The sequence below is a fragment of the Ictalurus furcatus genome, chromosome 21 (assembly GCF_023375685.1).
Source record: "Ictalurus furcatus strain D&B chromosome 21, Billie_1.0, whole genome shotgun sequence".
Lineage (NCBI taxonomy): Eukaryota > Metazoa > Chordata > Actinopteri > Siluriformes > Ictaluridae > Ictalurus > Ictalurus furcatus.
The window spans coordinates 5,958,400-5,983,847 of record NC_071275.1 but is presented as its reverse complement, the minus strand read 5'-3'; the positions used below and the strand labels follow the sequence as shown (position 1 = coordinate 5,983,847).

General features: G+C 41.1%; 2 protein-coding genes across 2 annotated transcripts; both read right to left on the bottom strand.

Moving 5' to 3' along the window:
- Nucleotides 1–8,621: 8,621 nt before the first annotated feature.
- rbm15b (RNA binding motif protein 15B) lies at nt 8,622–13,455 on the bottom strand. The gene has a single exon (XM_053653265.1). It carries the CDS (start codon nt 11,245–11,247, stop codon nt 8,818–8,820), a length of 2,430 nt encoding a protein of 809 aa, XP_053509240.1. The 5' UTR covers nt 11,248–13,455; the 3' UTR covers nt 8,622–8,817.
- Nucleotides 13,456–13,592: 137 nt separating this feature from the next.
- Nucleotides 13,593–22,382, bottom strand: manf (mesencephalic astrocyte-derived neurotrophic factor). The gene is made up of 4 exons (XM_053653266.1): nt 22,184–22,382; nt 19,502–19,629; nt 19,287–19,428; nt 13,593–14,473 (listed from the first exon to the last, which is right to left on the bottom strand). Exons 1-4 carry the CDS (start codon nt 22,269–22,271, stop codon nt 14,289–14,291), a joined length of 543 nt encoding a protein of 180 aa, XP_053509241.1. The 5' UTR covers nt 22,272–22,382; the 3' UTR covers nt 13,593–14,288.
- Between the last annotated feature and the right edge of the window lie 3,066 nt (nt 22,383–25,448).

Sequence of the window (25,448 nt, the reverse complement as noted above, 5' to 3'; positions counted from 1 at the left end):
TCAACTCACAATTTAATGAATAAACTAAACTTCTGAGCTAGAAGATAAAAGGTCTGTCAAGAATTTATAACAGTTATAGCTTAATAAAGGCTCTACCTGGAGTTGTGTAGGGTTCTACATATACATTGCTGTGAATTTTTTCGGTTTTATGTATATTTAATACTACATAGCTTTAGATTTTCAAACGAAATACAAGATAAAACAAGGCAACCTGAATAAACACACAATGCGTAAGAGTGCACAACTGCCTCTATTTTAGTATTTCGCATACATTGAATGTTTATTCAATAACATGACTACAAATAAGTAGCATGTAATTCCTAAATGTTCATAATTTACTGAACTTTGGTCTACAGCTGTAAATATTGGAAATTGCTGTTGAGCCTCAGTTCTGAATTTTGCCAACTCACAACTTACTAAGGTGCTGTTCATATCAGTCACTGTGGAATTCAGTTTACTCATTGATAATATTAACAGGGTTTCCTTGGATGATCAACGGTTCCAGCTTTCTAAACGGCTTTTAATTCTGAAAGGGAAACCTTCTGTTGTAGGTTTCTACATAGAACCTTTAAAAGTTTCTCCAGAGGGAAAAATAGAAGAATCCTTAATTCCAGTTGTTCACGTACACCCTACTTTCTGACACAGTGTCACATGGTGCTACACTGCTTCCAGTATTTATATTGGTACTGCACCAGACAAAGGCTTGGTGTTCATTTCTGAGGATGTGCAAGAGACATGCTACAAATAATTGCAGGATACATGAGGCAGCCATTTTGCACACACATACATATATGTATAAGTATACAGTCCCATCCAAAACTATTGGAACAGCAAGGCCAATTCAATGGTTTTTGCTGTAGACTGGAGACATTTGGGTTTGAGATTAAAAGATGAATATGAGAAGAGAGTTTAGAATTTCAGCTTTTATTTCCTGGTATTTATACGTACATGTGTTAAACAAAATAGAGCATAGCAGATTTTGTATCAGACGATCCCATTTGTAGGCTAGCAAAAATACTGGAAGATGTGACTGACAGGCGTTTCAGACAAAAGTGTCAGCCTCGCTGTTCCAGTGGTTTCGGAGGGGACTGTGTATATTATTAGGAACATCTGTACATTCATGCAGTTATCTAATCAGCCAATCAGCGCAATGCATAAAATCATGCAGATACAGGTAAAGAACTTTTACTAAAGTTCACATCAAACATCAAACCTATAGTATTCCATATACTACATTCACGTTGCTACATATTCCTACACATGACTGTTACAGTCTGATGATATCTGCAGTTTTTCTGAGGTTTGCACATAACCCCACTTAGTTAGTGATATCCTATATATCGTGTGTGCTCATATGTATTTGCACTGGCAACACAGTTTTTGCACTAAATCTTGTGCTTGCATTACACTGTCACACATTTTGCACTTTAGATAGTCCTATGCATATACAGTATTATGTAATGTGATGCAAGGTTGATATTTCATCCCACTGTTTTTCCACAAGTTTTCAGTCCAAGGAATGAAAACACAACATAGTAGTGTCTGCAATGACCTTCAGGAGGATGCAGCACATCTCATATGGCAAAATTTATACCTTAAAAATCACCCTGCCAAAACTGACCACTCAATCACTCTTATGGCTCGACATATCTATCATTGACGTGATTGTGCTCCTATTGATGCTTGACTTAGTGACCAAGATGGCAAGTTTGTACCATTTATTTATGATAGCACTCATCTTTGAGACATTAAGGCCAACAGAGACGAGTCGAGTGAAGACACGATGATGAGGCGTGTGTTTAGAAAATGTCAAAATTCATAGGGGTTACCCAGGCTAACAAACCTATACGGAGTTGACATTTTATTACGTAAACTGATCTAGTAGTCTAATAACTAATATCTTGACACTTTAGGGTAGAAGTCATGGAAGTTTTGGGTACTACTATTTCTGGACTAGGAAAAAGATGAGCTAAAAGTGCTAAAACTACTTTAGTTACATTGAAACCCTGATGTATTGCCAAGCATGGCAGTATACATACCTGGAAGTTCCAAAAATAACAAGCTAAATTTACACGAATCATGAGGAAACACACCTATCCTATTTTCAAGAGTAGCTTCAACAGAACTATAGACGATGCCACTATTGCATAAGGATTAGGCAGCTTTTTATAGCAGCATCTTCATAAGCTGCAACGGGGAAAACTATTACACTAAACCACTACACTCGGGATGGCCGAGCGCTAATGGCTGCTCTGCGTGTGTTCTTTGTTACAATCGACATGGAGGTAAGAGGAGATAAGAGCAGGCTCGTCTCTCCAGATCTGGTTCCCTTCTCTCGTGGCACAGTTCAATTGATTTTTGCCCTCTTTAATGGATTTCACTGGAACCCCTCACCATTCCACATTAATATTTCATTACATTTGCCTTCCATTTCCTGAGCTTTAAGAGCACCAGGCTGGCTTACATTGAGTGCTCTGGGTCGATGGGTTGCTAGCAGGAACCTCTGCGTGTATGCGCACACACCCACTCCCACACACACGTACACACAGCCTTTCCTATGGGACCACCAGCCGGCGCACCATCAATCAGGGACATCGGGAAGCACAAAACAATAAGGTAATGAGATTCATGGTATGATACAGACAACGTCGCCAACATTGTGTTGGGAAGATTTTGGTGCTTGTCCTTATATAGGAAGGACAAAATGTGATTCATACCCAAGATAATTATTCAACCACGTTATTCTATTCAGTGATTAACTGGCTGTGATGTTCATGATTGGTTAAAACAGGAATTCATCGCTCATGGAAACACTGTTTTCGTGCTGCATTTGATACAAGATTGTGTTGAAAGAGTGTGATGGTGGTGTGCAGGTGCAGCCGTGTGCACTAAGTCAATCAGACATATGCAGGTCACAGAGAACACTGCCTCAGCAAAGCAACATGATTTACAATATAATTCAAGCAATCCATTTTAAAAATGCACTACAAACCATTTCAGAATTAAGGATTCGTAATGTCTCGAGAAAGAGATTAGATTAGATTATATCTAAACTAGGATATTTCTCTGAAATCAAAGAAAGAAAGATTTATATTCTCATCTCTCTATCATAACTATCTATAAGTCATTGCTCCTGTTGCCTCTCAGACTCATTACTGTAGGCCTACACTCAAAGCCTGCAGTTTCTGGGTGGAAGAAACCCTAAATGTTTAACCTTAACTTTACAATGTAACTCTCAAAAATAGAATGTTAAAAATGTACTGTGGGTGTATGCAACAAGGCAACAATCGAAAACACGAGAAAAGCAAAAGCAAGAGAGTTTAGAGTTTCATTTTGACATCGCTAACAAGAATCCTAGCAGACAAAGAGGGGGGGGGAACTCCACAAAACCCTAGTGTATGTCAGTGGACGAGACAGTTATTTATTCATTTCTCTCTTTTTTTTTTTTCCCCAGACGTGCACCAAGCAGTAAGAAAAAAATGGTGACGTAAAACTGCTTTTTATTATTATGTAGCGCCTGTGATCATCAGAATTAATGGCTTTAGTGTTGGTTTCTCATTAAAATGACCCCCCCCCAAATATTTTATCTTATTCATTTCAACAGACAGGAGGATAAAAAAAAGAGATGCTGGTGAGAGGACGACTGTTTATGCGTAGCTGTGATACAGTAAGTAACTTGTTTCCTGGACGTTCCGCAACATTAAACATAGCCATCAACAAATAAAGAAATATACATTTCTAACTAATATTCTTATTTGTTGTCAAATTGCTGTGGATTAAAAGGAATAAAAAGAACTTTCAGACTAGATGCTATAGGAACATGTTCAACACTGGGGTAGTAACAGTAACTCCATTTCAAGTTGGGTTGTTTTATTCATTACTTACTAGGTACCTACACAGTTAACGTTCCAGATGTAATGTTTCAGGAATAGGCTTTTTTTTTTTTTTTGCAAGCTAATTTTTTAGGGAAATGAAGTGCATAGGATTTGATATCAGGTTCTTTGTAGACTGAGTAAATGTAAACATTCCTTTCTCTACAGGTCACACAATTCCAGTAGAGTTTAGCACCAGCACACCATACTCTGAGGCTTTAAACTGTGATTGCAATTTAATTTGGTAACTTGCGATTGGTTTGATGAAACATTGGATGAAAAGCAATTTTTTCCTCCAACTTTGGGCTGCAAGTATCCATCTTACACTTTCAATTTCAGAAAGAAACATCTAAAAACTAGTCGTCTAAAGCAGCAAAGGCTAGTTTCGTTTTCTGCGCTCATAATAAACTGATTGGAATTATAACAAGGATGACTGGCTAGCATTTCTCACATCACTTTCATTTCAAAAAACAGATTAACAAAACTCCATCCTCTGGCCAGACTCATTGGAAAAACAATTCAGTACGTTCTACAGTACGGTTCTGATTTCAGTTCTAGAGACAGCTAATTATTTCATTGAACTGAAAAGCACAATCATGTGGAAAGCATGCGTAAATTTCTACAGTGCACATAAAGTAGATTTTTTGTCTTGGAATAAATCCAAACAAAGAAAGATTTTAGAGGACTGGACTAGGGTTTGGCACAAACACAACTGAATGGAAATTTTATTCCAAGTCTAATCCAAACAGATGAGACACACTCACCTGACACAAACTGTATTATATAATGAACTAGGCAGAAATTAGTTAGCGAACATCAAATGTTTTTCAGGAGCAAACCTAAAGTAAAGAGATTTTTTTATTTATTATTATTTGTATGTTGACTGCATCACAACACTATTCAGCTTGTCTATCTAAGGCAGTGAGTAATTCTGGAACAGCTTAACCAGCATTTTTTGTTTGTTCGTGTGACTGAAAATCATCCACAGACAAGCACAAAGCCTTTTTTTTTTTTTTTTTTTTTAAACTAACGCTAGACTAAGCTCCTTTGGAATTACCTGCCTTCTTAGACACGAGCAGTGCATTCCATTAATCAACATGTCACTCATGACTGAGCAAGACGCTGAGACGAGACAGCAAGACAAGTCTGGAGCATCCTACACCCAGCAGGTTCACATCATGCTTTAAAATATTTATTAACATATCCGTCTAATATTGCGGAATGGGCTTTCGCTACTATTACACATGCCCGAGTTCTGTGTAAAAACAGACGAAGTGCAATTGATTCACACCAGGAGATTGACAGCTCATCATCTGGCAACGATTGTGCTTCATTAGTGTCTCATGAGGAGAACAGAACAATAAATATCTTCGCTTTCACAAGAAAGTCGCTCGACTCCAAAAATAACGAAGGTGAGAACGATGCGCTCTGGGCCTTCCACTTGGCCTAATTATCACAAAGCTATTGAAGTTTGTATTTTCTTTTTAGACATTTTTTTGTTCCCACAGGTCAGAAAATACTGTGTCTGATGATTGTTTCTTTAGTTTTGTGCAGGAGTTACATGCCTAATAATCATAATACGTTAATAATACAAACAGTGCAGCAAAAGTCTGAGACAACAATGAAAATTTGGGATTTTTTTTTTTCACCCATTTAAAATTGAGAAGGTTTTTAGAATTTTGAAATATATAGAAAGTACAAAGAAAGTAAATTATTCAATATCTTGAATATATTTAATATTCAAGATCCTGCACTATTTGTAGGTTCCTGTTTAAATGTAAACATTTATGATACTGCCCATGTTAACGATTTTGTACAAAAGGTCAGATTTCCATTATGCCTAATCTCTTCTAATGAAGTGTGTGTTCAGGAGACATGGATTTGATTTAAAATGGATCATAAGGTTTTGCACAAACTTGGAGTCCATGCCAGCTTGAACACACACCGTCATTAAAGTAAAGACGGGACGCAACAAATACTAAGAAACTCACAAATATTTTCAAAAGATTCTACTTTCCACTCAAGTTGATGTCAGTAATAGAATTTGTGATGAAAATTGTTGTATCAGAAAAGAATGCAAAATAAAAGCAGTCACTAGCGCTCTCAGTTTACTAACGTGTAATATATATATATTATATATATATATAAAAATGCGTTCACTTCTAGCCATGCTAAAAGGTTGAAGATTAAGAAACAAGCTATTAAAAACACTTCAAATGTTAAAGCACATGTCATAGCGCATCACAGTTTTTCTGTCTTTTTTTGTGTTATTAGGAAGTAGTGGTACTGAAGGTGAATATTAACTTGGATTGTGGAAGGAAAAATAAAACAGGCCATGATATTTTAACACTTTGGCCATAGAACAGAACGCAAGTCTCGCACCTCTAATATCTTTTCCATAAATACATAAGATATGAAATTGCTAAGATACATAAAGCAGTTTTTGTATAAATAATTTTGTAAAATACCTGGAAAAGTATTTAAACATTTTGTCTCCGTGTTTAAACAAAAACTCACCTCTTGCTGTCTTGTACTGAATAAAACCAAACTGTGATAAAGTCTTACACGTCTCTCTCTCTCTCTCTCTCTCTCTCTCTCTCTATATATATATATATATAAAATAAAAGTGGGTTTGTACCAAAAATAATAGATTATATTATAATATTGGGGCAGTGGTGGCTTGGCAGTTAAGACTCTAGGTTACTGATCAGAAAGTTGGGGGTTCAAGCCCCAGCACTGCCAAACTGCCACTCTTGGGCCCTGGAGCAAGGCCCTTAACCCTCTCTGCTCCAAGGGCACTGTATCATGGGTGACCCTGTGCTCTGACCTCAACTTCCTGACATGCTGGGGTATGTAAAGAAAAGAATTTCACTGTGTATATGTATGTGATCAATAAAGACTCATTATATACATAACATTTACAATTTAATATGAATATGATTAAATTGCTACAATTTTAAGATATTAAGTTGAACGGTTTGAGCCTAAATGAGAGAAAAGCAAGTATGTTTAACTATTTTTTATTCTTTTAAGTACTTTATTATATATATAATTTAATCCCAGTATTTTTAAACCTTCTGATTGTCTTGTGTCAGATAAAAGCTGTGATGTTTCAGACATTGTATACATGTGAACACAGGTGAGTAAAGCCACACAAATATTACTGCCTCTTATTTATAATTTGGAACCGAAGTTAACAGTCACCTTCAGTACCCACCACTGCCTAATAACCTAAAAGAATATAATAAATAATTGCTCCGATGTGAGCTTCATGGGTAATACATCCTCAACACATGAACTGCTGTGGAGATTTAAGTGTCAAATGTTAATTCCTTGCAGCTTAATAATGTACGATCGTTAGCTTGGTGCTTAATATGCACTGCTGCGCTCGTCCCCTGAAGCGACTTCCCACTCGCGCAGCAGGAACTAAACTGAAGCCGAGGTCTACTGTGGAACCGCGATGCCATCTAGTGACCATAAGTGCTCGAAATAAACCAAGCCGAATGTTCTACACTAATCAGCCTGGCATCCTGTTCTCCTGGTGTGCTTGCAAACTTGTCCAGCACCGTTGCCTTGGTTACCACTGACCTTCGCGTTATGATTTTAAAGAAAGGATGTGGTGAGGTAGCTATGGAGACATGATACGTGCGCACAACTTTGTGTCGAATCCACGCTCGAGGTATTCGGCTCTGTTATCTGCGGGATAGCGGATGTCTTTGAGCTCAGGGTTATGATGCAACGCCACAAGGTTTGGGAATGAAAGCAACGAGAGCTGAGACAGGATTAAAAACAAGAATTTGAAATGTTTACTTACACTTTTTTCCCCCAATACATAGCATATATCGTTCAAAACACATGGTGAAAAACAAGGAAGGAAAAAAAAACAAAAAACAAGTTGCACGTGGGATAACAGACTGGAGTGTCTGGGAACGGCTGAGGAATGTGTCCCAAATACAGTTTAAGAGTGAACGAGCAAATGAAATAGTGTTCAATAACTGTAGTCCCTTTGCAAAACTATTTGTTAACAGTGTTTGACTGTAATTTCAGCGTTTTTTTTTCTTTTCTTAAAACTTAAAATAGCTTGACGTGGCTTAGTTTAACTGTAGAGAGAAACTTAAAAACAAAATCAACATTCTGCACTACTCTTACACTAGTGCACAAGTCTTAGTGTTTATAATAATCCCCCAAATTAGTGTTGACGGGTTCAACTCAAACCTGCGTCACATTATCTGTGAATTCTGTGTACGTTTGTCAGAAATATTACTGAACATACTTTGTTGGAAAGAGACAAAAAAAACAAAAAAAAACAAATAAAATTCACAAACACAATCTAAACCATTCCAGAGGTAGATGCCTGTAATGACAAACGTCCCTCTTCCCTGTAATGCGCATACGGCATATTAAAATCCACACTTGGTCGGTCAGGATAACAAAATAAACAAAAAACATGGAAGTTTTCTATTAAATTGCACAGGCAAAAATACAGCTATTGAGAGAAGAAAAAGAAAAGAAAAAAAAAGAAAGAAAGACTAACATAACTCAGAACTAGTCTTCACTTTCTGTCAAATAGACGTCCATTACATTAACTCACTGGAGAGGAAGCTCTGAAATTGCCTTCTGGATTCAAGATCAGAAAACACTTTGAAAATGAGGTGCAAATCAGGAACTAGAAGTTGATAAAAAACAATTAAAAACAACCAGCTGTCAAAATACTCAAGTATACAAAAAAAAAAAAAGCACAGACAAACAAAAACAAATGTAAGTTGCTTTAAAATAGTGTGTACAGAGAACTTTAGAACTTCAAGGTTGGTGAATGTTTGTGAACGGTATCAAGCATAATCCATCAAAAAAAAAAAAAAAAAAAAAAACGCCTGGAACTTGAAAGTCTGGAGTGTTAGAAATGTACGCTTGTGTGTTTTCGAAAGAAAACAGTAGATCCCAACGGTTAGGGTTGAGTTGAGTCTTTAACCACCACAACAACCAGATGTTCTTCCTCTACTTTGCCCAACGTTTTGAGAACAGTCTGGAGGTATTGCTGGGAGAAGTCACAGGGCGGGAACGCATATAGCATCCCTCCTGTCTCACGTTCTTTCGGGCCGCCCAGAGGCAGACCGATAACCCCAGCTGCTTGTTTGCTCCTGAGGTAGGTCACCAGGTTGCGAAGGAAGCGCTTCTGGAGCCCATCGGGCGGGGGCGAGTCACGATCCATGGGTCCCTGTACGGCCAGAAGGACGGTGTAGCCATCAGCACCTCCCAGCCTGATGCGACGACTCACTTCATCCAGCTTGGGTTGGTCGAGCCGCAGTCGCTGAGCGATCTTGAGCTGTGTGATCTTGCCGCTGTCTGTCTGGTCCTTCAGAAGCGACAGGAAGAAGTTGGCTCCTCCATCTAGGAGATGCATGCTAGTGGGAAAGCAGCTGTTTTTCAGGACGAGGGAGCCGTGCCACACTCGGCTGAGGGTCTGGGCGTATTCCGAGAGCGTGCTGGGCTTCTTAGGTTCGCTTTTGGGCTTTTCCGAGTGTGAGTCTGGTTCTGTATCAGCTTTGCGATGGTTACGCTCGGGATCTCCAGCTTTCCGAGCATCCTGCGTTTGTCGCTCGTCGCTCGAATGGCGACTGCTGTCAGGCGTGTGGTCTAGCGGATCGGACGTGGAGTCAGGGAGGCGGCCGCGAGTTCGTTCGGGGCTGTCGTCTGGAGTCCTTGGAGGACCTGCTCGCACCCTGGACCGCCCTCTTTCTTCATACTGCTCAGCAGGACTGACACTCCGACTCCGAGTTCGGCTCCGGCGCTTGCGCCTTTCTTCCCAGCCTTTTGCCCAGCGCTCTCTGCTACGACTGCGTGCTCTTGTACGACCAAAGGCTTCTGGGTTACTCCTCCGCTCTGTACCCTTCGGAGGACTCCAGTCTCGTTCGGGGAGCCCTCGTTCTCGTTCCCTTTCTGCATAAAGAGGATGGGAAGGTGAGCGGGCTCGTGCTCTAAGTTCCCTCTCCAGGCTCCGATGGCGACCAAAACCCTCAGCTAAAATATCATAATGTGCGGGCAGCGGGATGGGCGGTGGGTACTGCTGCGGATAGGTTCGTGTCTCCTCTGCTTTGGCGAAGTCAACGCGTAGCCTGCGGCCACCCAGAGGGAAACCTCGCATCTGGGCACATGCCGCCTGGGCAGCATCCAGGCTCTCATAGTGAATGTAAGCAAAGTTGTCCCCTTTCATATAATCAATAGTGCGAATGCTGCCAAAACGGTCAAATTCTCGTGCCAAAGCAGCCAGCGAGGTGTTCGGGCCCAAACCACCTACCCAGAGGCGCGTGGTGGGGTTGGCCTTGCCATAGCCAATCTTCACCTGGTTTCCACCAAACACACGGCCCTGCATGGCCACTTTGGCTCTGTGCGCCATGTCCAGGTTCTGGAACTTGATGAACCCATAGCCGCAGCCTTGTCCACGAGCAGGCCGTTTGATGACAATCTCCTCGATAATGCCATACTTGTCGAAACCTTGACGCAGCTCTGCTTCAGACACGTTGTGGTCCAGGTTACCGATGAACAGGTTCCTGGTGGCACGCTGGTCATCCTCAGGCATTAAATCGTCCTCGGGCAGGGGGTATGCAAAGGCACGGCTTCGCTCTTCCAAAGCACTGTAGTAGTCCAAAACACGCTCCCGTTCCCGCAGACTCAGACTATCCACATAATGTCTAGTTCTCACGTCTCTAATCGCGCTGGCTCCAGGAGAGAGAGACCGTTGCCTATAGGGATACGGACCAGGCAGAGGCACGTAGGCGACGTCAGGCGGCGTGAGGCTGCGACGCCGCACGTACATGGGCTCAATTTTGAGCGGCCGGTCATACAGCACGAGCCTGGCCTTGGCGTGGCGAGCCTCTCGCGCGCTCTCCGGCTGCCGGAAATTCACGTAGGCGATCCGGCCCAGTTCGGGCGTGTGCGAGAGCTTAACGCTAACGTCTCCGAACTTCTTGAACTCGTGAAACAACCCGTCCTCCACGTGCTCGTCAGACAGCTGCGAGCCCAAGTTACTAATGAGTAATGTCTTGTATTCCAGGCCGCTTGTGCCTCTGCTGCTACCGAGCGCGTCAGCGACGGCGGCTTTGCTTTTCGGGAGGATGGACGGAGGCCGCGGGAGAAGGCCTGCTCGCTCTTCCCGCGCACGGGGCTTCTCGCGCTCGCCGCTGCGGCTTCGCGCGCGCTGCAGCTGCTGCTGCTGTTTTTGGTAGCTCCGACTCTCGGCGAGCAGCAGCGCGAGCGGCGGCGGATTAACGACTACTGCATCTTCCCGCCGGCTCCCTTCGCGGTCTCGTTCTCTCTCCCGTATCCGTTTAGCGAGAGCTCTGCTCGGACTGGAGTCCCGCTCGGCCTGCCTTTTCATTTTCGGATGCTCAAACTTTTTCCCGAGCCAAACAGAATCCAGACCGGATGCACAACAAAGTCCGCGGTTTTCGACGCGTTGCACATCAAGATGTTGAGTGGGGAAAGCGTAACGCGCGTTCGCACAGCAAAGGAGCGTTCAGCGAGCAGTGAAGAAAATAATAACAACGGTAAAAACGCGATAAAAACATAAGCATCGTATCCGCTGCACCTACGCCGCCATCTTGGACAATGGGAATGTGTGTGCGCGCTCGCCGGTGGGCGGGGCCTGTGCTGACGGAAATCAGGGCGTCATGACGACACGAGAAGAGATTTTGGTGAAATGATTTAAATTCACCGAGTTTTGTGGTGGTGTCTTTTTTTTGTTGTTGTTGTTTTAAATTTGCTATATCATTCTGGATATATTCCCGTATATAAATACAGATTGTATTCAGACCTGTACATATAGGCACAGTATAGACAGCTGAGACACTCTTAATGACCCACAAGTGTATTATTTGCAAATGTTTGTTTACAGTTCATCTAAGACCTGCCATGTGGTCAAATACATGCTGTCTAATGAAAAGGGTGATTAGTCTGGCTTCATTTGCAGAGTTCAAATATCAGCTGGATCACGTTTTTGAAGACAGAAATAGTTAACCTGTCATTGCCGATACCTCCAAAGAAGAACTTCATTAACAAACTAACAAATAAACACTGAAATATTCCTCCATCGTGCGTCATCAGATGAGCATGATGAAATGTTTAAATACCCACAAAAGAGAGACAAATAAAAAAACTTAACACTGGCTGTTATAGAGACAGAAATCATTAAAAGTACAATAGTAGATCCTTAATTATTTTTTTACTAGTACACATAACGTTGAATATACATCGATTAGCCATAACATTAAAATCACCTCTTTATGTGTAGGTCCTCCTTGTACCACCAAAACAACTCTGACCCGCGAGGCATGGACTCCACAAGACGTCTTCCTATCATAGCCAGAATGAACCATTTCAGCAATTTGTACTGCAGTAGCTCTTCTAAGGGATCAGACCAGAACCGGTTCACCGGTTATCCTTCCTTGGAGCACTTTTGGTAGGTACTAACCACTGCATACCAGGAGCACCCCACAAGACCTGCCATTTTGGAGACGCTCTCACCCAGTTGTCTAGCCGGCACAATTTGGCCCTTGACAAAATCGCTCCTTACACTTGCTCATTTTTCCTGCTTCCAACACATCAACTTCAAGAACTGACTGCTCACTTGCTGCCTGATATATCCCACCCATTGACAGGTGCCATTGTAACAAGATAATCAAATGTCATTGACATCACCTGTGAGTGGTTTTAATGTTATGGCTGATTGGTCTACGTTGAACATGATCATTAAATCCTTTTACTAGCATAAGTGTATTATGTGGCTGAGAAAACCTGCTTGGAAAACTGGGACTGGTTTAATACAATCAACAGAAATGGTAAAGTAAGGAATAATAATAAAAATAAATAAAAACTTTGTGGTGTAACGTTATAAGAAAAGAAGCAATGACAGGGTGATGCAATGTGTCTCGGCACTAAGCAGAGTTCCTGTTGCCACGCAGAAGCTGATTATTCAACGATAACATGTCACGAAGTGTTGTATACCACAGTATGTCCTCTTATTCTACAGCAATTTGCCAACAATTACTGTACACTTTGTTCTTTATTAAAGAATGACATGTACGTTTTATACGCTTTATAGTTCCATTTATTGTTGTGGAACGTCCACAAAAAGTTAGTGCCGGTTATCACTTACAAAATAGCAACTATAAACAGTCGTACCTTCACCAGCCTTTCTTTTTAAGTTAATAAGACAAAGCACTTCAATGCCCTCCATCCTGCAGACTTTCCAATGTTGGAAAACTTCAAGGATCTTTATAAAACTGCACCATATCAACAATTGCACATTTTTAAAATATGTTTGTATGGAGTATCCATTATACAGGTCCCTATTGAAAAGATGACACATTGTAACAAGCACATTAATAAAAAATCTGTGATTTGAATTACAGCCATCACGACTCAGAGCTGCGGGTTACAAAAAAAAGAAGAAAAAAAAAGAAAAACGCCTTCTGAGCAATCTGATTTGAGAATTTGACAGCGCTGTGGTATAAAAACATGTAAATGATGTAAACGATTTGACATCTGTCAAGCTTTCCCCAGAGCAACGGTGGCGAAATGAAAATAAACACAAATCTAGAACACAGCTGACGTGACATCTGCGAACTCTTTAGACCACTGTACTGACTCGGTTCTTGATGGAGCTCGTACATGCGAGTGATACTTTACAAAAGATGTGCTGTTTGAAAATCAAACGAACGGGAATCGGAGCCATTTTCTTCTTTTAATGAAAAAGTATAGTACAACCTTTTAATAAACGTTTTACAGTGACGTCAACTTACTTGAGTCAGTTTGGATTCTCCTATATAATAGTCAAATAAAAAGAAAAAAAAAAAAAAGAATACCTATTCCATTTGAAAAGAAACTACAGGTGAACTACAGGGTGAGAGTGGTTTGTGATCTTACCCACCATGTCTAGGTATAAACATTTTCAGTTTCTGTACTCTGTTTCAACTCAAAGTTTAGCGTTATGGTTGTTTCACACAATGTTATTGATTCAGATTTTTTTGGTAAGCCTTGACGACACAAATGGATCCTTTTATTAGACTGTTTAACAGACATGTGATCTTATTTCTGAATTAGTAACCAGCTAAAACTGGTTTATCTGAAGTCCATGTTAGCATCTGAAGCATTTATGCAAGTCAACACTAGAAGCAAATTGTATGCTATTCAGGAGAGTTGCTATTATATAATATATAAACTTTGGGTTGAAACAGTACAGTGTTGTCTAATATTTACAGTACAGTGTGGCCTTAAAAGTAATGGATGAATGAAAGGTCACAGTCCTCATGTTTACCACTAGGCAATATGAAACAAAACCACCCTCCCCACCAGGAGGCACAAAATCGCACCCATGATGCCCCTAGCCGCTCCTTTGGTCCCACAAGTCCACAGAGAGTTTTACAGGTCTGTCCGTGCCTTGGCTGCGTTCGGGGCGTACTTGGGCATGAGCTCGGTGATCTTACGGATGAAATCTGATTTCTCCGCGCAGCCCTTACAAGACTCTCCCCATTCGTCCAGAATCTTCTTCAGGTCCTTCACTTTCAGCTTCTTTAGGTCCACTGTGCTCAAGTCAACTTGTTTATCTGTGGAAGGCAACACAGAGATAAATAACGTTTTAAGCAAAAAAGACATAACAAGAAATGTTTATAATTTGAGACCTGCCAAATCTAAAAAGGAATAACCCTGGAGTTGTGTCCCAAATCACGTACTATACACTATGTACTCTACCGTCTAGTGTATGAATTGTAGAAGGGTAGCGTCATCTCAAATGGAACACTAGCATTTTTTAATTTTTTTTTTTTACTAACTGGAAGTATAAGCAGTTTCCCAGTCAATGGCGAATGACATCAAACGCACATAATGTGACGTGGCTAGCTTCAGCAGAATACCCAAAATTAATTTCTTCATTTTACCCTTCGTCAATGTTACCTTTTATGCCAAACATGACCTTTTTTTTATTTTAAATGTATAATTCAGAACACATTTTAGCCAACATCAGCGCCTGGTAGCCCCACCCCCTCTTACAATACGTACGTAACGCTGCGACCATTGAGTGCATGAAGTGTCCGACAACCCACACTTAGTTTTTAACGGTTGAATAAGTGCACCATCCTGATATTTGAAGTGCACTTCTTGTTGTTGTGAACGCACTACTTACACTATTTATACTTCAAAATGACGTACAATCGTGCATAAATATGCGATTTGGGACGCACCTCACGTGCACGTTAGCAAGCAACAAACCAACAGGCGAACGGTCATTTTCTACTGTATGTATGTGCCAGATTTCAGCAACAAGCCACATTTGAATTGAGATTCTATTTATCTAATTCTACGTTAATTAGACATGGCTGTGTAAAGCAACAAATCCACCTGACTGGCTGACATTTCTTCAGCTCCCCACTAGCATTCAGTTCCTACCAAATTTACTGTGACCCAAAATAACTGTTCGTTGCTCTTATCCTGTTGTACACAAGCTCTCATTAAATGTGTATAGAGACATTCAAAAGACAAATAAAGCATGGAAGAAAGCAACAGCGCTCGCTGGTGTCTCTGGTAAGTCTTCATAGCTAATAAAGTTACCAGCTTGTTTGTTGTACGTTTTTATAACATGGAAGTCAAACAACCTATTTTCACACTGACTTGTGCATTATTTAATTTCTGTTTAGCTAGGTAGCTTTTGGAATTAAATATAGCTACTACTGTTTCTCAACTGGGAAATTAAAGTGATAATCAAAACAAAAAACAAACAAACAAAAAAAGACATCATACAGCCTGTGATATTTTAACTGTTGATCTGCTGCTCCAACTATTTTAATGACTAGACGAGAGCTGGGTCAAACACAATGGTTTTAATCATTCTCTAATTATCATTCGCATTAAACTTTGTCGTAAAGTGTTAGATAGGTCAGTTTCGGTTGCTGAAGTTTCGGTCCATCCCCAATAAACTTCCAACGCAAAGCTAACTACAGGGTGTCCCCAAAGTCTCCATACATATGGGAAATTAACACTTTTTTAGAAAAACGTCTTCCAATATGTTTCATACTTAGATTATATATAATTTTTTTCAGAATGCCTTTAAGAATGCCTTTGACAAAAGAAGAACGGATCAGGAAGCTGTCGAAGGTTGTGATGGACTTTTACAGGAAACACGGTGAGCACATCACACACACACACACACCACACTGTTGTCAAACTTATGAACAAATGCAAAAAGACTAGAAGTGTTGCGGACCAACCGAGAAGTGGACGTCCATCAACATCCACTGATGAAGGTACAACCGACGTGGTGCTGGCAAACATGGTCCCCTATACTTGTCTGATGTTAGCTAAGCCGAGCATACGCCGATAAAAATGTTATTATTCAATAGCACACTCGAAACATTCTCAATTGCATTGCATTTGTGCATCTTTCAAGCAGTAAATCGATTTGGCCAAGAGATTACTAATGTGAAACAGAGGGAAGACGGTGGGGTTATCAGGAGCGTCAGTTAATATCAGAGTTCAAAAAAAACACATACGCAACCAGATTCATACGTCGACTGGGGGGAAAATAACAGAAGGTTTGCAGGTCTAAAATTCACATATTATGAAAAACTGCAAATGTTATAAACCCTAGTGTCAAAGGTTACTAGAAATGAGTTTCTAATGAACGCTCATTAGTCAACCTACCGCTGACCCGACTAAGTGTTAATGCGCCTCTCCGTAGCTGTGAATCACTCCTACACCCTTACAGATGACAGATATTCAAATGGCGCTGATCAGTGCTGATTTGCAAGGCAAAACTGATGCCTTCTTTGGGAAAATGAGCGAGTTTTCATCTGCCTGCATGATTTCTCGAATATACGGAACATTTTAATACACATGACAAACAAATCTCTGTTCACACGTCTCTAATGCAAATGTGCCCACCCACTTGACATCCCGAACAAAAAAACAAAAAGAGAGATGTGGCGAGAATGAGCAAATGTAATTTCCGCCCTGCTGTAGTAGTAGTGATGGGTTAATCCTAGCAGCTAGACGCTTTAGGATTTTAGACTGTCAAATTTGGCTTTAAATATATTTAATTATCGGTTAGGATACAATCACTACTTGGATGTGCATGGATAAAAGGGACACCTTTTAAAGCTCATTCATTTACGAGCGAAATGCCCGCTGCAGCTCAGTAAAAGGACTCGATTACACCTACACGTGCCTGTAACTAAGGATTTGAACTCTATGCTAAAAATAAATATCAAAAGGGCATGGTCAAGCTTTTCAAGAAAGAGTGAGAAAAATCTGTACTGTTATAATGAAGTGTTTTCTCACGTTCACAAGAACCCCTCGACGTCACAGTTTCACATCCATCGCTCACTCGACACACATTCAAGTGGTGCTTTCGTTACCCAAAATTCTGTGTCTGAAGATTTGGTTCTCCATTAACAGCCATGTGTAGTAGTGGTAGAAATTAGGCATTGGGGTCTAAATTCGGGAAATATTTGTTTTATCTCCAGCGTTTCTTGAATGCAAACAATTAAAACACTCTTATTAATAACATATGGCAAAGGGACTACCAATGAAAATTAAGATTTGTGCTAACTTGAGTACTTTTATGTTTATGAATGTCGATTGATGTACACTGTCCCTTTTTTAAAATAAATAAATAAATAAATAAATAAAGCTACAGAATGTACAAGTTTGGAATTTAGCCCTCGCCAATAGAAATTCAATCAGAAATCAGGGCTGCATCCCAAACCATACTCAGCACACTGAATAGTAAGGCTAAATAGTACAGAGTACGTGAGTTAGGCTGGTTCAAAGAAAAAACATCTTTATGTTGCTTGTGGCTCGGTGTTAATCTGTACAGGAAAACGTGTGCCCTGGCTGTACTACTTTCAGGTGCGAAGACATGGGAAGTATCCACGTGCATTCAAACATTTTGAGCCCTACAGCTACAGGATTGTCAGGGCAAAACACAGCAGCTCAGGAACATCAAGTTCTTTCAGGGGTTTTTTTTTCTTCTCAGTAATGCGTATTGTTTTGGTAACACAAAAATCATACACAATTCAGCTTTAAATATGCATGTGTAAATAGGAAATATTAACGGGATCAAGTCTCCTTGATTTATTAGATAAAATGATGGTTGTAAATGCTGATCATTCAGGTTTGAGGAAAACACTTGCAACATTCTTCAGACAGTTCATTGGGTCTTGGTTATGTCAATGTGTTTTATGCATCACATTTATGAACATTACAGTGGCAGCTAATTACGGGACAGGAACACGATTCGTTTACCAAATGATTCCACTGTGCATTCTTGGTGAAACTTGGTTTATGACATGGTTTGGTAAAATCAGAGCTTGGTCATTTTATACTTACTGTAAAATGACCAAGGCATGTTCAGTGTCGGAATTTTGCCTTTTTAGATTTGTTATGGAGCGAAGAAATAATGAGTAATGAGGTGAAAGTATGACTATATTATCATCCGTGTAACTTCTGTCTCTGAGGATGGCCCCGTTCACACCTGTACCATCGAGTGCTCAGAGCTAAGAATAAGTGGAAATGGGGTCATGTGTCTCGGGGACATGCTGTTATCCGGTTACTCTTACACTACATGCATTTGTAACGTAAATGCCAATGTCTCTCATTGTGTCCTAAACAACGCTGAAGGACCGTTTAAGCTACGTTCACACAGAGTAACTTGCAGCAACCGGAGACCATTCGTTTTCAACGAGAGCTGGCGACTTCTGGTGACAGCGTCCGTTGGATGGGGACTAGATGTGGGCGTGTCCAGCGATGCGACAAAGTTTAGAAAAGTTTAACTTTATGCAAATGTGGTGCGACTCTGTGCAACGACTATTAATGGGAGTGAAGAGCTAAGCTAAGCTAAGCTAACTGGCGCTTGTGCTTTCGCTGTGGATAGATGGCTGCAACGGCGAAAGGCACACACTGCTTCTCCTTCATCTCGTAGGATATGATGCATATACACACTGGTGAATTTTATACACAAATGTGCTCCCTCCAAATGATTCATTTTAGCAGCAAGAAAGCTGATTTGGTGTCAAAAGTGGAATTCTCGTCGCGCCACTCATGTTACTATAGCAACCGGTACTAGGAACGCCTACTGGCAAGTCCATAGCACAGCGACTGGTGACGTGAGAGACTTGTACACGTGAACACACGTGACAATCTGACTTTATTTTCCTGTTGATTAAATATTATATTGATTTAAGTCTCTGTATTAGGAATAAAACATTTTGGGGCACCCTGGAGAATAATAACGACCTCATCCCTTATGAGCAGCTTGAGAGACGCTTTGCACTTTCTTTCATGAGAGACTCTATCTTTCTGATTAAACACATGAGGTCACCTTGTAGGCGGTATTGTGTAGAAAATGAGACAGAAATCGGAACTTACCGTACTTCAGTTCACAGATCTGACTGTCTTTTTTCTTCAGCTTTTCGCACACCCTCTCCACTGGCATGTGGTAACTCAGCGGTTTAGAGACCTCGTTAATGATTTTTGTAGCAGCGTCGCTCGTCGCTCCGATATAGTAGCACTGCGGCGCAAATAGTTCAAACGTTAGGTCGGGTGAACTTTATGTCCGAATCATGTGCAAACGGGTTACTTACAAATCGATTTTCCTTTCCTTTCGCATCCTTGCAGACTTTGACCAGGGCCTTTTCAATGGCGTCACTGGTAAACTGTACGTTATCGTCTTGTAGTGACTGGTAAAACTTGCCCAGAAAGCTTAAACATACTGTAAGAAAAGAGAAGAAGAGAGAAAGGTTAAGTATGGAATAAAACATAATGAAGTCACGTATGTTAGGGGGGGAATAATAAATTATGGGGTGTTGTGATGTGGCCTGATCCCACGGAGAGTTACTCATACTACCCCAAAGTGGAGTATTTTCCATTTTATTATTATAAAATTCGCATTTAGAAGATTTTAAATTTATAGTATCTCTCTACCACTGATACGGATCAACAAATTCCATGACATCATTCTGCACTTCAGCTTCTCGTCAGATTTTCTGTCCAATCAAATGCTCTTTAGAATCTGGTGTCCCGCCCCCAACATTATAAAAATCCATGGTAATAATCTTCAATTATGGCTTAAGTCAGGTTCACACTGTTTGATTTTGGCCACGATTTGGTCGTCTGAGACAAATTTTGAGAATCCTATAAGATTCTTCTAATCCTTGGCCATAATCTGTAGACTTTGATCACTAGTTTGACGCGTTCCCCTACAGACGATTAACGGCCGTTGCGATAAAATTTTTCCTCAGATTAACTTCTGGCAGTGTCAGAAGATTTGAGGCACAGTCCTGTAGTGTGGCTTCTTCCACTCCGTATGAGTCTTCTTGTGTGCGTCCTTTTTTCGCGTCTTGACTGTAGTACAGTCTGACATTAATGACAACTGAGATCCTATCAGAGTGACATGGCTTACAGCGGGGATCGTGTTCGTACAGTCTGACGAGCAACAGTCAAGAATTTTTTTTTATTTTATTTATTTTTTTTTTAAATCGCACAGTGTGCACCTGGCTTTAGCCTGGGCTAAACACTATTGGCTATTTAAAAAGGGGGAGGAGCCACCTGATATGTCCTGCCCTGACTTCCTTTGTCAATGGAACTTACGTCAACACATCGAATGCGTGTTTCAAGGCACTGCGACTTTAAAATAAATAAATACATAGAAAATAATAAAACAAAATAACCCACACAACCTCTCTATCCTGAAGACTCTCCTGTGACTGTTACACCAGAGACTGAGACTCCTTCCACAAATGCGAACTAAACATCTCTTAACAGAAATCTTCATCAATTCAATCGATCTTTGTGTGTTAAATAGCACGGTTATTGATTTATTATTAAGCTTCACAGTACAAGTCCTTATGTACAGTGTTACTATAGAAACAATAACGTATTAAATAAACATTAATATAATCCTACGATTTGCTTTACAGCTGAAACGACCATCAGAGTTGCTCTAGAAAACGGATCAACGCCTTCTGACCACTCAGATTCGAGATTTCTGTACAACATGAAATGCTTCATATTCAGATACACGTTCCATGCTGTCCTGACTGGCACATGAAAACAGGCCACTGTCTGAAACCAAGCCACCACTGCACCTCTATCGTGTTTTGCATATCTTGGCACCAGATGCAAAGTTCCAGACAGTCGATACAGAGACCGTACACAAAGTTTTTGGCTCATTCTTGGGAATTACTTCAAATAAAGTGGGATCTGTGCACCTGTGCACTTGTTTCTGCTGGTGCAGCGACGCTCACCTGCCAAGCAGAGCCGAGAAATATGATATAACCTGCATACTGTGATCAGTGATGTCATAATACGCTTTTCTGATAATATAATATGGGGCAGTGGTGGCTTGACGGTTAAGGCTCTGGGTTACTGATCGGAAGGTCGGGGGTTCAAGCCCCAGCACTGCCAAGCTGCCACTGTTGGGCCCTTGATACCCGTAAGCCTCTCTGCTCCATGGTGCGCCGTATCATGGCCGACCCTGTGCTCTGACCCCAACCTCCTGACAGGCTGGGGTATGTGAAGAAAACAATTTCACTGTGCTCTACTGTATATGTGACCAATAAAGAATCATTATCCTGGATGTCCTTTGTAGACTGACCGACTCAATCCGTTGCAGAAATATAATCACTTCTTGATTAATGTGGTTCTACGTTGACAGCTCTACAAATTCATAAACTCAAAGGTGTCCTGAAGATGGACACTTTTCTGTCATGTCAGATAAGAACTTTTTTTCCACCTTGAAGAAGTACTGAGACAGAACTACTACTACCACCAAAAATAATAATAATAATAATAATAATAATAATAATAATAATAATAAATACCATTACTACTACTAACAATAATAATAACTTACAGTATGTTTAACATAAAATTAATTGTACAATTACAGGTTAAATGTCACTCATTGTGACTTACTCAACGGCTGTGTTCAAAACAGCATACTACTGTACTGAATAGTACTGTCGCTATGAGTTACTATAAGTACAGTAGTGTACTATTTTGACATACTACTTAGTACGCTAGTACGCGATTTGGTCGCAGCCATTTCAACTGGTGCCATTATAATAGTGACTAAGCTCAAGTGTTTCATCAAGTGGGCTGTAGAGTAAAATACAGTTCTGAACTAATTCATCTTTACATCGCGTACAGCGGCGTGACACAAAAAGGACAACTGAAAATGATCAGATAAAATAACGATATTGCAGTCCAGTGCTAGCCAGCTTGCTAACTCACACCGCGCATCATCTTCCTCCACATGAACTCACCTTCACAGTCTCCCTCTTTTAAAGCCTCGCTGCTGCTTGGCACTAAAGCGAAAACAAGAGCCACGGAAAGTCCACTTAAACTAAACATAGCTTAAACTGTTTCTAAACTTCTGAAACACACGTTACATGTATAAGACGTTCTCTCAGACACACACACGAAAGGTCCGGATACCGGTTTTTGACTACGAAAACGTTGCTACTGATACGAGAACGCTTCCTGATGAAGTATGACCCGCCCCCGCGTATACGCAATTGGTTCTTTTGCCACTATTCACAACGCGATTGGTTGCCCTGCTGCTCGTGCACCACGCGCTCGCGCTCCATTGGATGGAGATTATTTAGTCGAGGGACAGAGTCCAGTTGGCGCCTCCTGATTGGATGAGACCTGGGCATGGGTTTGTACGTTTGTGATTTTGTTTTTAGTCACAGGTTTTAGTGGTGGGAATTCCAGCTCTTTCTATTGAGCCCAGATCATTTGGTTCTACTCAGCATTAAGATCCACCTCTTTCTGCTCCTTCATGTAGCACCACTTCTGGCTTTTATAATTCAGCCAAACTGAGCAATATTCTGACCTATGATTAGTATGTGTGCACATATGTCACTTAAATGATTCAATGTAATTATACTAAACCTTTAATTGTACATCATTTTGGGATTATATTTTAGCATAAAAAGCTTAAATAATGTAAAAACATCAAATATATTACGCATGTGGATTGAACGTTTTATTTATATTGAACTATACAAAACTCAAACCATTCCAAACAGATCACACTCACTGCACTGTTGGATGTGCAGGTCTAATATGGCTGTGAATGTTGTCAGTAGACCCTGCTCCATGTTATGATTTTACTGTACAGATTCTACATTCTGCCTTTATGTTGTCTATGTTATTAAAATGCATGTATTAAAATGGAGAATGTTATCACACGTGATTTGTCACACGCACATATACAACACAACATTCGGTCAGTGCATGGAGTGCGTGTGGCTGAGCAGTGTGGCAAAAAGAGATCACCCTATTATTCTGTCTTGTATTAATTTACAAAAAAAAAAAAACTAAATCGGCTCTCTGGCAGGAGGCAGCTTCCTATCCACATGTTCCCAACCTCCTGTCCTTCACATTTTGGTGTTTTCCCTCCTCTTATACATTTGATTCAACTAATACGCTCCTCCTAGTTGAAGTGGGTGTGTTAGAGCAGGGAAAACACTAAACTGTGCAGGACAGGGGGTTGGGAATATGTGGATAAGTGCCCTCATTCACAGGGCTGTTTCTAGGCATAGGTGAACTAGACGGTCGCCTAGGGTAGTGGTTTTCAACGTGGGGGCGGCCCCCTCGGGGGCCGCCAGGGGGCGCGCAGGGGCCTCAACAATTTGGTGTGAAAAATAAATAAATACATGATTTTCTCTTTCTCACTCTCAGACAACCACACACACAATCAATTCCTAATCTTATGCAATGTAAAGATGCAAGATGTAATTATATAAAAAAGGGGGGTATATTCAGAAGTCTGTATTTTTAATGTGTTTTAAAGACATCTTGCAAAAGGGGGGCCTCGGTGAAATGTCAACGCCATTTGGGGGGCCTTGCCCTGGAAAAGTTTGGGAACCACTGGCCGAAGGCGCCAACAGCTCAGGGGCGACAATGAGCAACCCAAAGCCCTTGCCTGGGCATTCAGGGTTGTAGCCCTGAAGAGTTTTGTTTTAAAGCTTTAATCAGGTAATGCTTTATGATTGCATGCCATTATCTGGTATCCCTGGAGGGAGGGAGGGGGGGTTGATGGGTACCAAAATGGCCAGAAACGACCGTGACATTTATTCATTCATTCTTTTGACCATTCATTCATTCATCCACTGGATCAGGAGCCTATCCCAACAGTGGGTAGCATTGTAGCCTCTCATCTCCAGGTTACTGTCCGTGTGGTGTTTCTATGCATGTTCTCTCCGTGTATGCATGGGTTTCCTCCAGGTTCTCTGGTTTCCTCCCAAAACATGCCAGTAGATGTATTGGTGACTCTACATTGCCCCTAGGTGTGAATGTGTGTGCATGGTGACCTGCAATAGACTGGTAACCTAGCCAGGGTGTATTCCCACCTCACGCTCACTGTTCTCGGGATATGCTCCAGATCCACCATGACCCTGCCCAAGTTAAAGCAGTTTCTGAAAGTGAATGGTATCCATTAACACAAAATTGTTAAAATTATTGCCAAGCTCAAAAAATGTAATACTTGGTGAAGCCTCCTCAGTAGAGAATAACACCACTGAATGCTAATTACATACAGTATGTAACTGTAAGCATCACCTGGAGAGCTTCTACCATTTTACCCAAGTTCTCAGAAGGTTGGCACCAGTTCAAAATGACAAGGACCCCTGGCAGTTTTTCAGGGTTCATAGAACCGTGGTTTTTTTTTTTTTTTTTTTTTTACTTCACCCCTCATAACCACCATGCACGTTGGGAATCACCTAAATAATGTACACCGATAATGTCAGGAGAAATTGGGCTCACCTTAGGACTTACCAGAAAGGTGTTCAGAGATGGCCTTTTTACTTACACTACTGGGACAGGAGATGTTAACCTTGTAGAACCTGGAGAAAGTGCATGGTGATTCCTCCTGAAGCAGCACACCTGTAAATCCAGCAGGATGTTCTTGGAACAGCTATTAAGGGGTCATAATCAAGACTACATTGTGTTCCAGCAGGCTGTCTGGCTGTGCCAAGGAGAAGCATAAGCAGCATTGTGTTGACTTGGCATTAGCAAAAAGCCTCACCAAACCTTTGGGCTATCTGGCTACTACCACTTATTGGTGCAGATGCCCTTCCCCTGGACGTATGTGTCCTCTCAACAGTGTGTACACTTCACTGTTGTATAGCTTTGGCAGATGAATTGTTACCAGTGAGGCTGTGCATGAGCCCACCGGAGGAGATTCTGTGCAAGACCAAGAGAGTTGCTTGACCTTGTGCCGCACTGCTGTTTTACAGTGTGTGGCTGACTATCACAACATTACCTGAGCAACATCTCAAGTAAGAATAACTTGAGGGCCAGGTGGACCACCCTCAATTCCAGCAGGTTGATGTATTCTGATCTTACACCTGTGGCACTTGCATCCATGGTGACTCTCTCTCTTTGATGAGGCACTGCTCCCAAGCTAGTTCCTGGGTCTCTCTTACCAAAACAAGAAAAAGTTTCACATTGTGGCATTTGGGAGGTCCAGCCATAGGTTGATATCTCTCTTTTGAAAATCTTGTACCTCCAGCAAGCCTAGGG

Coding starts and splice junctions, on each gene's coding strand:
- rbm15b (XM_053653265.1), bottom strand. CDS start 11,247: ATGAAAAGGCAGGCCGAGCGGGACTCCAGTCCGAGCAGAGCTCTCGCT.
- manf (XM_053653266.1), bottom strand. CDS start 22,271: ATGTTTAGTTTAAGTGGACTTTCCGTGGCTCTTGTTTTCGCTTTAGTG. Junction 19,630..22,183: donor AAAAGAGGGAGACTGTGAAG/GTGAGTTCATGT, acceptor CTTTTCTTACAG/TATGTTTAAGCTTTCTGGGC. Junction 19,429..19,501: donor AAGGAAAGGAAAATCGATTT/GTAAGTAACCCG, acceptor TTTGCGCCGCAG/TGCTACTATATCGGAGCGAC.